The following is a 15017-nucleotide window of genomic DNA, read 5'->3' on the forward strand; positions in this document are numbered from 1 at the left end:
GAGACCTTTAACAGTTTTTGACATAACCTTACTTTTTTGTTTGGATTCTTGATTTTCACCATTTTCTTTGTTTTAAAGCTTATTTTTGTGCTTTAACATGACTAAAATACAGTAAAAGTTAGAATATTTGCCTAAGTGATGTGTAAAGTGCTGCCGATTTGTGATACGTGACAAAGAAAATGTTTATTTTCACGAGTGAAAGTTGTAATGCTATCCGGAAGACTTTGTGCAAGAAAAAATGGGGATATCTTTGTCGCAGGCAAATTTCTGATTGCAAATTGGAATATCAGGCGAATCTTGAACTGACAAAAAGTCTAGGTGCCCCATGATTTTGTCAGGAGTCATGTCCGGTCATCAATTCTCACCGAGGAATGCGAAGTATTCAGTTCTCAAGGGAAGGATCAAGGAGACTGTAGCGCCTATGAGAAGATTGATTCACAACACTGAAGCATAATAGAAGTACCAAAGAAGGACCAGAAAAGCAGATTATGATTTTATTTAACGTCACCGGAGATTAACTTGTAGTGCTACAGTACTAATAAGCGAATCCTGAGAAGCTCAATGTCCAGGATTCATTGAATGTCGGGAAGAAGCTGTTCTCTCTTGAGAAGTGGAAAATTCCGTCTGACTATTCCCAGTTCAGGAAATGCTGTGAACACTCACAAGAAATAATTTCTAATTTAGGGTGAAAATTGGAATTTTATTTGTCTACAAATGTCGCAAAGTATGTAAGTTTTAATCAATTTTAAAGAGAAAGCACTTCTATTATCTGATTTCCTTTTTATTGTTTCTTTTAGCTCTGTGGCATCTATATGATCAACATATTTTTTTCCGGAAGATTGCTGTTGTGTTTTCTTCGTTGCAATAGGCTCACTCAAAACGAATTGCTCAATGTACGGAATGAGGGCAGTAATTGTGAAGTCCTGAATGAGATGACGCGGTTTATGTGCATCGCTGGCTGATAGGTATATCCTACGTAGTACTGATATTGATTTCTTCACAACTAATAATCATATATTTTGATTCTTAGGTAGCAAAATAGGAGTCTCAGTACTGTGATCATTGGCGATATATCTCCTGCATTTCCCCGCAGGAGCTACAGTGAAGGATGTACCGCTTCATCGATGAGAATTGCCAGAGTGCAGATTTAGATCAACTTTGGGGTGATACCTCAAATATCACATTTAAACTTCTGGAAATATTCAAAGAAATAGAATTTGATTAGAATTTAGAATAATTTTCTCTGCATACAATGTTTAATGATTCAAAAATTTGCTGAGAGTTCATGATGTGATCGTGATACTAAATCGAAACTTTATAATAGCATCTATAGAAATGTTAATGTACAGTTTGCCTGTTAAAAAAAAATGATTAAAAAATTTTCAATTTAAAAAATAATTATAGATTTATTTGTTAAGTTGTAAAATAATTTAAAAGAGAATAAAAATTCTAATGCCTCTTCAACTATATTTTTTGTAATTTATAATGCTGCTCTAAAAGTTATATTTATTTTTTACGCATTGAAAAATAATTATGATTTTTTTTGTTTTTGTCCCAAAAAAAAATTCTGTGCAAACCTTTTTCGCTCCTTACATAAAAGATAAGCTCATTTTTTTTTTCTTTTGCTTTATTCTTATTTATGAAAAATGGCAATGTTTAAATGAAAGTTTCGGTCCTCTTCATTATCCTTCTTTCTTTTTTTTGACTCTATTTTCATTTCCGAGCTCATCACAATAATAATTTTTGAATTAAATAGTTGAAATTGAAATCTTCAAAGATAAAACTAAACTACGTTTTTTTTTTAAATGCTTCTTGTCACTCGGAATTTAACACACAATTTTTCTATGAAAATTAAATATCTTAAGAATCTCATTTCTTTATATCTATATAGTGTAGTTGCGTTTTGTGTCAATAAAATCGTTTTTTTTTTTAACATAAATCCCTTTTCAAAAATAATTTCCCGGTTAAATCACCATTTATTTAGATGGATTCCGCAATTAATTAAAAAAAAATAAACTCCCCTAAAAATCTTCTTTCTTTTAAAAAAAATTATTCTCTTTCAATAATTTTGCGATTAATAATTTTTTTTTGAAAAACCCTTTGTCGATGAGAACCCAAAAATTTCCCAAATTCGTAAAAATAACTTTAAAAAAAATTTTCATTATCTAAAAGAGTTCCATTACAAATTAAAGTCAATTGTAATGCGTCCATTTATAAAAACTTGGCATTTCACAACGTAGAGAGAATAGTTCATTCAATTGTAAACTAATTTTTGAGCTATATTAAAAGACGCAAATAATATTGAGACTGAAATGAACGAAAGTTAAAGAAAATCAATTCCATTATTTTTTAAAAGGAAAGGGTTTAGTGTCGTAACACTATTTAAGAGCAACTTGTTGATTTAAAAAAAATAATAGATGTTTAAAGCAGAGATTTCTTATTCTACAACAATTTATTCTAAGGAAGATCTCTGTAACCTTTTTTTGAAATTATTCTTTCTTTGCTACAAATAACCCTAATAAAGAAAATATATTTCTTCACACGAACTTTCTTTCGCCATTAAATTTAATTTGCAATAATTTATTTTTCTTCCTTAAAGTAAATTTTCTTTTATTAGTAGGTAATCTTTTCTCTTTTCTGAATGAAATTTATTGCTTTAATATTAATTTTGATTTATTGTCTTATATACAACTTTAAAATGAAGAACTCTTTATTCTTTTTGAATATTTCTTGAAAACACTTTTGATTAAAAAAAATATTATTATAAAAGATCTTTCTGTCTTTAAAGTAAAATTACTGGCAAAAATTCTCTTTTGCGCTTCAAAAAAATCCGCAAAAAAACTTTCTTCTTTTACTTTTTATATAGTCTAAAAGTGAAATTTATTCCATAGACATGAATTTTTAACAATAAATCTAAATCTACCATATAGGTTGAAATTCACTAGTTAGACAGATTTGGGACTTCTTAAGAAAACTCAACGAATCTTAAATTTGACATAATTAATTTCACCCCATTGCTTCTAAAAACTTGTATTCCGTATTTAAAAGTGTCTCTAAATGCATACCTACTTAATTATTCTCTTTAGAATAGTTTTTTTTTCTAAAATTCGTCCCCCTTTAAATCTTTTCTACTAAAATCATTTTCTTTAGCATCGTTGAAAAGAATCAGAGAAAACCTTCAATATTCTTTTCTTAAAAAAGAGAGTTATTTTTGAGAAAATTTCAGATTTATCACAGAGATGTAAAGGGTAAGATAATTTCAATTTAACAGAAAAATAATTGTAAAAGATATTTTTATATGAGCTCAAATCGGCAATCTACAATAAATCATTTAATCCATTCATTTTCTTTAGAAAAAAATCGCTTATAATTCATAATTCAAAATTAAGATCTATTTAATTATTATACTATTTAGTATGGTACCTAGAAATTATTTTGCATTAAAAGATTAAAGTTTGAAATTCCGCTGCATATTTTTCTAATACTTAATTAGTTGGTGTTCCTTTATGATGAAATATTTAATAACATGAATATTATTTCTTAAGAACCAAAAAGTTTTCTTTTTTTCATTTATTTATTTTTACTTTTTATTTTATTTTTCTTTCTCAAATTAATGATCGAAATTATATTTGAATGAAAATGTGTACTTGGTGTAGGCCTAAATAATTGTCTGAGTATGAGAGCTCAGATTATCTAGTTTATTTATATTTGTAATGTGACTCCCTTGCATAAGAAAATAATACAAACTAATACTAGAAGATTATGTAAAGTCATAGACTGCAATCATTCTCAACATAATATATGTAAAGGAAAATAGATAATTTATTTTTAATTGATTTTTCATTTTTGCTGTGAAACTACTGATTTCATTTTAATGTATTTCTTTTGAAAATGAAAAAAGACATTTTTAAAGAATATCTCAAAAGAATAAAATTTTTAGGAAAGAATTATGAATTTTAAGAAAGGGTCCTTAAAATACATACCTAACTCTATTCCAATGAGTGAGCTGTATGTTTTGTAGCTAGATGTTCTGTGTCACATAAATGATAGGCCGGAACATCGTGAAGGGCATGAAGAATCTCATCAAATGAAGGATTCCCTTGTTGTATTATTATGAGTAGAAATCCTCCTGTAAGACATGTGATCGTGTTATGCAAGAATCAAACCAATATAATTTAGAATTACAAACCTTTTCTAACATCTCTTCGAATTTTTCACATTCCGGGAATAAATCCTTCTCTGGTTTTTTCAACCAGTAATCTGCATTTCCCGTATTGAGAATTTCCTCTTCAACTCTCCTAATGCTGAATCTCGATGTTGTGACTTTCTTAGAGGATTTGCTGTAGAAAACAGGAATTTTTCCACTCCAAGATCTTCGTCGGAAAATGTACCAGCAGTGGGGTTGTTTATGCAACTGCCTTGTTAAAATACGTTTGCGGGAAAGGAAGAAACTCGTGGAAAAATGTTCATCCTTGGAACTTTCTCAATGGCTTTCTTCTTAATCCATCCAAGTAAATGAATCACTGACTGATCACAAGCACGAACAATTTTGGTAATTTTTACAGTCTTATCAAGGTGTATCACTAATTCTTTCTCCAAGTTCATCTTACAAAACACTTGACGGGGAGATCGTTCTTGATTCCCATGAGAAAACCCTGAAATTTATAGGCTGGAGCGGCTGGAGCAGCGTGAATGGGCCCTCTTCTTATTGTTGCTGTAACATTTTATTTAATGAGAATTTAACATGCATTTTTTGAGCTAAAAGATTGAAAATTGAGGAAGACACCCTCGTAGTCTTACCCGTCCCATGAAATGCATGAAATCGTAGTGATACACTTTATTTCCTTTTGGATTCGTCGTTCCATACAGTGATTACTGTATTCCCGGACAAGGATGCCGTGTATTGTGGATAATTCTCCATTGCGTTGATCTCACATTTATTTTGCAGAATATCTCTATATTTTCCTGCCGTTCGAGTCCTGCCTATGTGAAATTTCCGGGCTTTCTGGTGGTGATCAACTGCCTTGTATGATTTTTCTGAAGTATTTTTTTGCACTTTCTTTGTAAAACTACACAATTTTTTTCTAAAATCACTTTCTCTTACCCAAATTACCGGTCTTTATCACTTGGGGACGATAAAATAATTTAAAACTAAATAAATTAATTAAATATTCTCGATTTCGGACGTTTTAGTGGAAATGTAAACAAATTTTGAGGTTATGTTAAAATTTCGGCGGTGCTAACCAATAGATGGCGCTATTGAATGATAGCAGAATTTTCCTGCAAATCGTCCGCCATTAATTTGCTGAGTTCGGCTAAGAAGGGACTTTGTCAGGCCCCTGGTTTGACAACTTGATAAACTTGAAAATGAAGAAGAGGAAGAATCCCCCGACTGGACTTCAGTTGCCGGTTATGAAATACCAAGCTGCTGATTCGTATTGCTTCTATTTTGGTCCGGCTGGGCTAGGAAATTTTTGGAATCAGAAGAATCACTATTTTTGTACGACGAATAGTAATAATTTCAACAGTCAGTAAAATCATTACATTATGGTTCCATCGGGCATGAGAAAAATACTTTCCTCTCACTCTGACATTTTGTGTAGATGAGTTTTCTTGAGTGTGTGCGTGAAATGTTTGTTTGTAGTTGTGCGGAAAAATTTTAAATTAATTATTTTTCCGGGAAAAACTCATTTTTGCGACTTGGGCCTACGCGGGAAATGCTTAGGGGGGCCCCGGGGAGCTTCAGTAAAAAATTGGGCGCGAAATTCGCCAGATTAAAAAAACCATTTTATACGACTTTTTCTGGCGGAAATTTTGAGTGTTTTGAACTGGGGACGCCAATCGACGCGGCGTCGCTTCCTGGTCACAAAAAAGGAAATTACGCTAGGAAATTCGGCGGAAAACGCGAGAAAATTGCGAAAAACTGAAAGTGTGAGGGAGACAGTATCAGTGATGTGCACCATCTCATTTTCTCTTCAACGAAATGTACCAAAAATTAGCAGTGGTGGCTTTTGGAACTACATTTAGGGCGCCAATTTCAAAAAGTTGTCAAAAAAGCATGAATTTTATATGGGGGCGCTATGAAGGGGGGCTCTGGGGGGAAAATGAATATTGTTGGTGAAAACCGCCTAATATAAGGAGCCTCTGTACGAAATCCCATCGCGGTCAGACCAACGAACGGTGTAGAATTGCATAGCTGAACAAGAACTAAATTGACAGACCTTTCTTTATATATAGATAAGAAGAAGAAGAAGACAAGTTTCTCAAAGTGAAGATGCGACTTAGTTCCGTGGATCCCAGTTCCTTTTCAAATGCCGGTAAGTTTAAGGATTTTTAAAAAGTTCTTTTGTTAATTGGATTTTTAACTTTTAACACTACATCTATTAATCATCCCTACATTGTACTAAATTGATAGGAAATGTTCAAAATGTTAACATCTGTGGCACTCCCGGAATGCATTTTACCTTATATGAACAGTGCAGCTGATGATTGCTTCCAGATGGAGAATTTAATGATTTTAACTTAATTTAAGATTTAAGCTTTTAATATATTAATTAAAATTCGTATAGGTAGTTTTTTTAGTAAAGAAATATTATGAGAAAAAATTCAACCTGCACTGTTCATGGCGAAATAATTAAATTAAATTAATTTCCCCTTGATTGATGATCGAATTAATTGAATTATTTTCCTTGGGATGGGCAGATGAAGTCATCACGACTCATGTCAATCTTGACTGGAGAGTCGACTTCCAAAGGAGCGTCATTGCTGGCAGTGTGGAGATTTCCATGAAGATCATCTCATCGCAAATTGATCAAATTGTAAGAATTTCTTTAAAATATTTCTTAGAAAAAAAAACTAGTCAACTCTAATAAGTTTCCATTGGATACAGCTTAGCTTTTAAGAGTTTTTGATAATAAAATGTATCATGATAAGCCACACAATTGCTCAATATATGTGGCAAAAAAGATACGTAAGCCCTCAAGATTCAAGTATTGCTTATTTATGCTTTATGGTTAAAGAAAAAATAAATAAATCCAACTTTTCAGTTCCTCGATGTGAGTGATCTCAAGATCGATTCTGCAAAATTGGTTCAAAAAGAGGGCTCCTTTCCTGTCACCTTCGATGTAACGGACTTTACGAAGGATATTGGATCGAAATTGACAATATACCTTCCTACTCTAACAACCGGCGAGATTACCCTTCTGATTGATTATGAGACATCCCCGAAGGCCAGTGGTCTCCTATGGCTGTCCAAGGAACAAACATCCGGAAAACGCCATCCTTTCCTCTTCAGTCAGTGTCAGTCAATTCATGCCCGATCGCTGATGCCCTGCCAGGATACACCGGCTGTTAAATTCACCTACCGTGCTACGGTACACCATGCTGAAGATGTCGTTGCCCTCATGAGTGCAATTGAAACGGACAAGAAGCGTGGAGTTACGAGCTTTGAGCAGACTGTACCAATTCCCAGCTACCTCCTGGCAATTGTTGTGGGTGATCTCGTAAGTGAGGATCTGTCTCCAATAACGCGCGTCTGGGCGGAGAGAGATTTAGTCAAAGAAGCTGCTGAAGAATTCTCTGAAACGAGCAATTTCCTAGAAAAAGCAATCGAAATCTGCGGTCCGTACGTTTGGAAGCGCTACGACATTCTCGTAATGCCACCAAGTTTCCCCTTTGGTGGTATGGAGAATCCCTGCTTGACCTTCGTAACACCCACGATTATTGCAGGCGATAAGTCCTTAGCGAGTGTCGTGGCGCACGAGATTTCTCACTCCTGGACCGGAAATCTCGTGACAAATCGCAATTTTGAGCATTTCTGGCTCAATGAGGGATTCACGGTGTTTGTGGAGAATAAAATCAACGGAGAGATGTACGGTAAGATCTATCGTGACTTTCACTCTGTTCTAGGGCTGAGTGAGCTCAAGGATTGCATGAATGTTCAGCTGCGTGATCAACCAGATTTGCAGAAGCTCGTAGTTGATCTGACAAATTACAGCCCGGATGATGCATTCTCAACGGTGCCCTACATGAAGGGATCAACTTTCCTACGCTACCTTGAAGACCTTTTCGGTGGCCCTGATGTCTTTGATCCCTTTCTCCGTTTCTATCTGAACAAATACAAATTCAAATCCATCGTAAGCGATGACTTCAAGAAGACAATTTACGAATACTTCCATGAAGGAAAATACACGGAGATCCTTGGGCAAATTGACTGGGACAAATGGTTCTACAGCACCGGGATGCCACCAATTATCCCCAACTATGACACCAGTTTGGTGGATGCAGCGCACAAACATGTTGAATTGTGGAAAAAGACCGATATCCATGAAATTGAAAACTCTTCACTACTCAGCAAACCCCTAACAAGTCTTCAAGTTGTTGAGATGCTTTCGAAACTCCTGGATGAAAAAGTTGAATTTTCCCACGAGAAGTTGAGCATTTTCGAAAAGACCTACAAACTATCGCAAACAAGAAACTCCGAAATACGCTTCCGTTACTTACGGATGTGCATCATGGCAAGAAAATCTGATGCTCTGGACGATATCTTTGCATTCGCCAATGGGAATTTCCGCATGAAGTTTGTTCGTCCAATCTACAAGGAGCTTTCGCAGTGGCCGGAAGTACGAGAGCGCGCTATTGAAAACTTTCAACGCTACAAGGATCAAATGATGCGAATGTGTGCTGTTCAAGTTGCCAATGATATGGGAATTCCATTTTAAACTCCAACATTATGTGTGAGATATTGGCAATAAAATTTTTATTTTGGGAGAGGACTTTTTTAAATGAGAACTGATTTTCGTGGCCGTGGCGTTGTTATAGTTGTTACTGAGGCTGTTGTCTCATCATCATTTTCCTCCAATACAGTTTCCTTCTCAAGACTGAGGCGAATAAAGAAGATTGATGCACTCGTTGCGAGGCAAATTGAACCTATAATAGCCAGGACCTTGAAGAATATTTAAAATTTAAATTGAGTGTTCAATATACTTAAAAAAAAACCTTTAGTTATTGTTTAAAGAGATTGCTCACAAATATTTTGATTTTTTAGTGATTTTAGCAATAAGAGGGGTGGAGAGTGGAATTTAAGGTCATGTACTTCTTCCCCTGAAGATTTTAATAAGGGTCGATCTTACATTCAGAAACGCTATCTTAATCAGTTTGGCCCCAAAAGGCTTACAAAATATATTGGAAAAAAATTTCATGTTGCATTATTTTTGGTAAAGCAGGAAAGTCTTTATAAGAAAAAATCCTGAAAGTTGCACTCTTCCTCTTTCCAAACGGGGCCGTATTATTTGAGTAAGTGTCGTTTGAGAAATTAAGGGTAATAAGGGATTAGGCAGGTGTATGGCTATTTTTATGCGTGTCTTGTGAGTAACATTCGATTTTGGCTTAACCCATCTGAGTGTCTATGGAGTTTCAAAGGTAAGCAGTTCCAGAAGTTCTATTTTGGATGTTGGTCCATCAAACGTGAATGAGATAATTTTGATATCCACACTGGACAAAGAAATAAGGATTTTCTGTGTAAGTTTGTACTTTTCTTCCCCTGTAGTTCCAACTGTCAAGAATGTCATTTCGTCCATGAGCCAGGCTCCAAAAACCTGTGTTTTTCCACTAGATCTTTCTTCCTCAATCTTCATTTTCAGAGCACAGAGTGTAACTTCTGTCATTCCAGGTGATTTTGGAATGCCACGATCGAATAGTTCGTTCGGAAGGGAGCTTGCCCAACTTTATGTGGAAAAGGTAACTTCTGGTCCAATTGAGAAATTGGGAATTTTTTGAACTTCTCCTTCCGGTGAGCGTCGATTTGTGAGTGAGCAATTAAAACATTCGAATTGCCAGAGCTTTCGACACTCTGCGTGTCATCCTCAGTGGTCAAAAACTATTGAATTAATGCTGTGTGAATCACGTCATAAGTGAGAAATATGAGGGCATGCTATATTATACAACTTGAGGATGCTGAAGGCATGGAACTTATAAATCTTACAATAAATAAACAATTTTTAAAAAATCAATTCAACAACAAGAGAGGAGAGACTGAACAATAAAAAAAAATGTCCAATGGTCCTTCTGATAGGTTAAGCCAAAATCGAATGGAGGATTAAAACCGGTCAATGGGCTGATTTTTAGTATAGTCAATTACTGACTGATAAAAGTCAACCCCTCACCTGATTTTATTCATTCTAGGAGATTTGGCAAGATTAGTTTAACTTTCAAAGAAAAATTGCTTAGAGACTATTGAATTATACCTACTAAATCTGGTTTTAAAGTCTTATTCACTTAGCAATTATATCAGGAAGTAGTACCTATACCAATTTGTTTTAAGGTGATGTTATTTTAAATTAAAAGCTTTCGATTTTCTCAATCCACAAAATCTTCACGTTCTTATCTTCGCAATATTTGAACCCTTCCCAGAATTTATTGTTCAAAGTTTCAAATAGGTACTTTTTGAAGTTAAAAATTAAGATGTTATTTTTTGCAATTTTTTTCATGAGCAATCTTTGAATTTCACCAACACTTACACTTGGCAAGTAGTCTGATGGAATGCGGACATCGTCCGACGTCACAGTCACAATGGAAACACTCAGCAGCGTTATGCAGAACATCATCGTGAGCACTGTGTCGAATATGTTGAAACATCTCAGAGCGCATTTAACGATACCCGTGGCAAAGGTGATGTAGAAGAGGAGGCATGCAAGACCTACACTTGTTGCTGTAATGGGGAAAATTAATCCCTCGAGAGCTGAGTAGAATTGGTGAATTAGGGCACTAGCGGCGATTAGAACAATCCCAATTAACTTGAGGATACCCTCGGGAGAAATAATGTAGCGACTTTTTGAGAATTTCTTCTCACCAACGATAGACATTGCCCTGTCTTTGCGCACCAACTGTTTCCGCTTATTTTTGAGACTTAATTCTTTTGTGCAAAAGCAATATTGTGAAGCATGTTTTGCCCAAAATTTAACGTGATAACGAAGGAGGTGATAAAATTGATTTTTGCTAATGGAATTGATTTATTTCCGCATGTTCAACGTCTATCTTTATAGGTAAAGCTTTCGCGTCTCGTGTACAGTGGAATGCTGACCCGCGTACAAAACATCGCGAGTTTTTGAGGAATTTCTCAATGGAGCCATTCAAACTACATTACAGTGAGAATATCTAATTGTAGTTTCACAAAACTCGTGAAGAAATCCCCCACCGGGATTATTTTGAGTCATTACGTACACGAAGTTCTTAAATGAAATGTTTCTTTTGGATTTTCTTTTTTAAGGTAAAAATGAGAGCTTATTAGCGAGTACAAACATATAACTTTTATGTAAGAAACTTTTTATTTATACTCTTTATTGGCTGAAGAGATTGAAAATGCTTCTTTTTTTCTTTCTACTTCACTGGGCGGGAAATTGCAGGCAGAGGTGTTAAACATTTGGTATATATTACTTATCGTTTTGTGTCTACTCAGAAAGACAAGATAAGAAAGTGGTGAGGATCGGGGTCAACAGCCTCAAAATTTTAATCATGCAGAAAAATTAATCAATTTTTTATTTGATTTGACTAAAAAGGCATTAAGTTTTACTTTTACTTCAAGTCTTTATTCTTACTTCATGTATTTGATATTATAAACTATACCAAAAGTACAAAAATATTACTTAATTTTTTTTTACTTTATATTTTTCTAAAAATATAGTAGAGAATTTCAAAGAGAAATATTCGAGAATTTTTTTTTTAAAAAGAAATGTTTTGTGCTGAGTTTCTTACCTTTGTCTCCTTGAAAATTAATATTTGTGGGTTAGGATGGGGTCCATACCTCAGTCACATATTCACAAAGGGACTTAATAGAGCATGATGACACCTTGAGTCTTTTCGTCACAGAGTGGTTCTGTTGTCACCCGATGCTCCCTATGCTCTAGGTAGACGGCAATGATGAGGCAGATGATATTGACGACAATGATGGCAATTCCGAGGATAAGAATGTGGAAACTCAGACCAAGCCGTGCTAGTCCATCTGTGTACCACAGATTATTCTGATCCTCACGCGATAGCACATTGTTGTGCAGATGAATGAGAAATTGTGCTAGCCAGCACGCAAAGGCAATCAGGTGGGACAGTACTGAGGCTACATTCGCAACAAATAGCAACACCACTGTGCCACGACGTTTGCGTCGTGATGCAGACTTTAGGACGGCCGCTATACCACCCACGGTACTGCTGAAGAGTGCTAAACCACCCCCGAGAGCTGTCCCCAGCCACAGCCAGTAGCTCATGAGGTCTGGTTCGGCATTAATAAATTGCGGCACGGAGATATCGTGTCGACGTGCCCCATAGCCCACATTCAGCTCTTTTGTGCCACTAAAGAGCCCCAAATTTACACGTCCCGTGGACTCGGTGCTATTGTGCCGCTTTGCATCTGCCTCCACCCACCTGTCGGTCGTGAAAGCCGCCACCAAGAGTCCCACAACCACAAAGTTTCCCAGGAAAGTCACAAAAACCAGAGATCGTGTTTTCAAGCTCATCTCATACCGCTGAAACAAGACAAAACCCCAAATTAAGGTGTGTCCTCTGACCTCCTCATCCACCCCCACAAAAAAAAAATCGATGTTAACAACAAATCGGGGAGCAGCAGTTCATTCTGCCCAAATGGTCGTTCATTTATCCATGTGAAAATAGGGACTGTCTCTATTAATATCGTATATCTTCATTATTTTGCCCACTAGGCACAACCCCCCTCCGGTGAGAAATTATATTTTGCGTTTGCAAAATCCCGATTAATTCTGCCGCAGAAGCCACTATACAACGAATAATTGACTACACACACCCATATATGGGATTCGTTTCCCAAACACGCAGAATTCTCATTTCCCAGATAATTTCATTTGCCAGATAAGCATGGTTTATTTACCAAATAAACATTTGCATGTCGGCCACTGGGAGACACTACTGGGGCATTTTCTCCGGGGCTTCGAATGCACAGACTGATTTTATTGGATTAACTCAATCCACAAAATACGGCAGAGGCATATAATCAATCGACTGTTCAAATTAATATAGCATTCACAATCAACTAAAATTATTTTTGAATATTATTGGATCAAAATAATAAAATCGAAATGAATAGGTACCTATAGCTTAGGAGTTTTGATAGAAATGGAAACTAATTTCGGAGCTTTCGGAGCTTTTAGAATGAATAAATTTCCATAAAATTTTTTGGATTCAAGTGTTCAGCAGAGAGAATCTGTAAGTGTTTAATCACGACTATTTTCTTGGAAATTTTCCATTTCAAAATCTTTTGCAAAAGAAGACAATTTTATGTAATTTTAATGAAAAAAAAAATAATTTTCAGTTTTATTGCTTCATTTTCTTAAGATAACATAATCTAAAGGAGTTGAGTCATTATGATTCCCTTATTCCCTCATGATATCATTGGATAATATCACAAACGTATGAAACACAATTTCTGCCTTTTGTAGGAATATTTACAAGAATTTCTTCTCAATATTTCACGTTTTATTAATCGCTATAACTTTGGTTCTCTTTGAGCTATAGCCTATACTGACTACCTATGTTTTGGAACCGTCTAAATCTGGACAATACACTGACATGAGATAAAATTTATTCCTATTAAACTATTTTTCAATAAAAATTTTTGCGTCTAAAATTACACATGTGTTTTTTTTTGGAGGTATGATCCATAAATGTTCTTTTAATCGGTTTGCAATGTTTTAGTTGAGTTGTAGAGTATTGTGATACCTTTCCATCGATAGGTGAACGACCTTTGTAGGTTACGTAGAACCGGAGATATGAGCTTGTAAAGAAAAACCTAAAAATGATGATATCCCAGGTTCTAGGACACTTAGGAAGTCAAATGACCTATCGTTGGAAAGGTTTTGATGCCAGCTATAACATACTAATACGAAATATTTAAGATTTCATTGTAACTAAAAAAGACGCCATTTGCTTTTTAGCGGACGAAATCAAACCGCACTCATTTTTCTTTCTTTGTTATGCCCTAAAGAACATTTAGGTCAATTTTCAAGAATCCTGCAGTCTTTTCCCTCGAATTTACCTAACTAAGAATCCTTAGATAATGATCTAACCTGTTCTAAGCTTTTGTCTGCTTGCAATCTTCATCAGGGGCATAACTTTACTTACACGATTTTTAAATAAAAAAAAAACATCAAATGATTCATAATTTTCAGAAGGTCCTAAATCTATAAAACAGAACCTTTTGGAGTGATTTTTAATACTTTTTATGAGAGAACATTCAGAACATCGAGCAATCCCCCTAGTGCACTTGCCTTCAATCGGATTTTTTTGTTGTAAAATTGATAAATAAAATCCCACACTGGGCTTTTATTGATTCTCTTTCAACATAAATTCCAGAGAGTTGAAGAAAGAAGCATCAAACAATCGTCCTTTGTAACAAAATTGTAGGCTTCAGCGAGAAAGAACAATGCGGAGCCCTTGAAAAAGTGTCGCGCGCTTTCATTGGAAAATAGAAAATATTTATTTTTCTCGACAAAAGACTTCAATGCTACGGCGGGGTCCGTGAAAATGCACCAGAAAAGTACTTGGATATTATAAATTCTAGAGAAAAAGAAGTTTTGCGTGATGTAACCGCCTAGAAGAGCAATAATTGCGAAAAAATTGTGGAGAAATGCGAGGAAAATGGGAGGAATTTGGTTTTTTGGGGGCATTGTTTGGGTGCTTCTTGTGACAAAGAGTCCGCAACCTAATTTCACGATTTCTACGTAAATATTGGCATATTTCGTTGGATAACTCACCAAAGATGTTGTTCAACTATTAATAATCACTCCACAAATGGCAAAATACTCAGAGAAGAGGCAGCATAATTAATAAAAACTATTTTTAGCGATGTGCAATGTTTTCTTTTCACAAAAAAGGCCCAAGAATTGCAGCTGTCAAGTGTTAAAAACACTGCAAATGTTCACTCACGGCGGGCACTTGAAGGGATTTTGAACAAAAATTTTGAAATTCCCTCCACTCAACGGACTCTTGCACATTGC

At 35.2% G+C, this 15017-nt stretch overlaps 3 protein-coding genes and 2 long non-coding RNA genes across 6 annotated transcripts; 2 read left to right on the forward strand and 3 right to left on the reverse strand.

Annotated features, from left to right (window-relative positions):
• Positions 1-52: 52 nt before the first annotated feature.
• Positions 53-1398, forward strand: LOC129792036 (uncharacterized). Its single transcript, XR_008750767.1, has 2 exons — positions 53-724; positions 798-1398. It is a non-coding gene; the product is annotated as an uncharacterized LOC129792036 (long non-coding RNA).
• On the reverse strand, positions 1078-5843 carry LOC129792033 (uncharacterized). 2 transcript variants are annotated; one of them, XR_008750764.1, is made up of 4 exons: positions 4801-5843; positions 4190-4714; positions 3984-4129; positions 1078-1192 (listed from the first exon to the last, which is right to left on the reverse strand). It is a non-coding gene; the product is annotated as an uncharacterized LOC129792033 (long non-coding RNA). The 2 variants fall into 2 exon arrangements; XR_008750763.1 differs by having other exon boundaries at positions 4190-5843.
• A 336-nt stretch (positions 5844-6179) lies between these two features.
• On the forward strand, positions 6180-8769 carry LOC129791851 (leukotriene A-4 hydrolase). The gene is made up of 3 exons (XM_055830436.1): positions 6180-6317; positions 6703-6818; positions 7047-8769. Exons 1-3 carry the CDS (start codon positions 6275-6277, stop codon positions 8718-8720), a joined length of 1833 nt encoding a protein of 610 aa, XP_055686411.1. The 5' UTR covers positions 6180-6274; the 3' UTR covers positions 8721-8769.
• A 10-nt stretch (positions 8770-8779) lies between these two features.
• LOC129794325 (uncharacterized) lies at positions 8780-10862 on the reverse strand. Its single transcript, XM_055835124.1, has 2 exons — positions 10518-10862; positions 8780-8944 (listed from the first exon to the last, which is right to left on the reverse strand). Exons 1-2 carry the CDS (start codon positions 10860-10862, stop codon positions 8780-8782), a joined length of 510 nt encoding a protein of 169 aa, XP_055691099.1.
• Positions 10863-11563: 701 nt separating this feature from the next.
• On the reverse strand, positions 11564-14918 carry LOC129791968 (uncharacterized). Its single transcript, XM_055830659.1, has 2 exons — positions 14775-14918; positions 11564-12515 (listed from the first exon to the last, which is right to left on the reverse strand). The coding sequence occupies exon 2, from the start codon at positions 12504-12506 to the stop codon at positions 11826-11828; it is 681 nt and encodes a 226-aa protein (XP_055686634.1). The 5' UTR covers positions 12507-12515; positions 14775-14918; the 3' UTR covers positions 11564-11825.
• Positions 14919-15017: the final 99 nt, after the last annotated feature.

Source organism: Lutzomyia longipalpis, chromosome 3 (genome assembly GCF_024334085.1).
Source record: "Lutzomyia longipalpis isolate SR_M1_2022 chromosome 3, ASM2433408v1".
NCBI classification, from domain to species: Eukaryota; Metazoa; Arthropoda; class Insecta; order Diptera; family Psychodidae; genus Lutzomyia; species Lutzomyia longipalpis.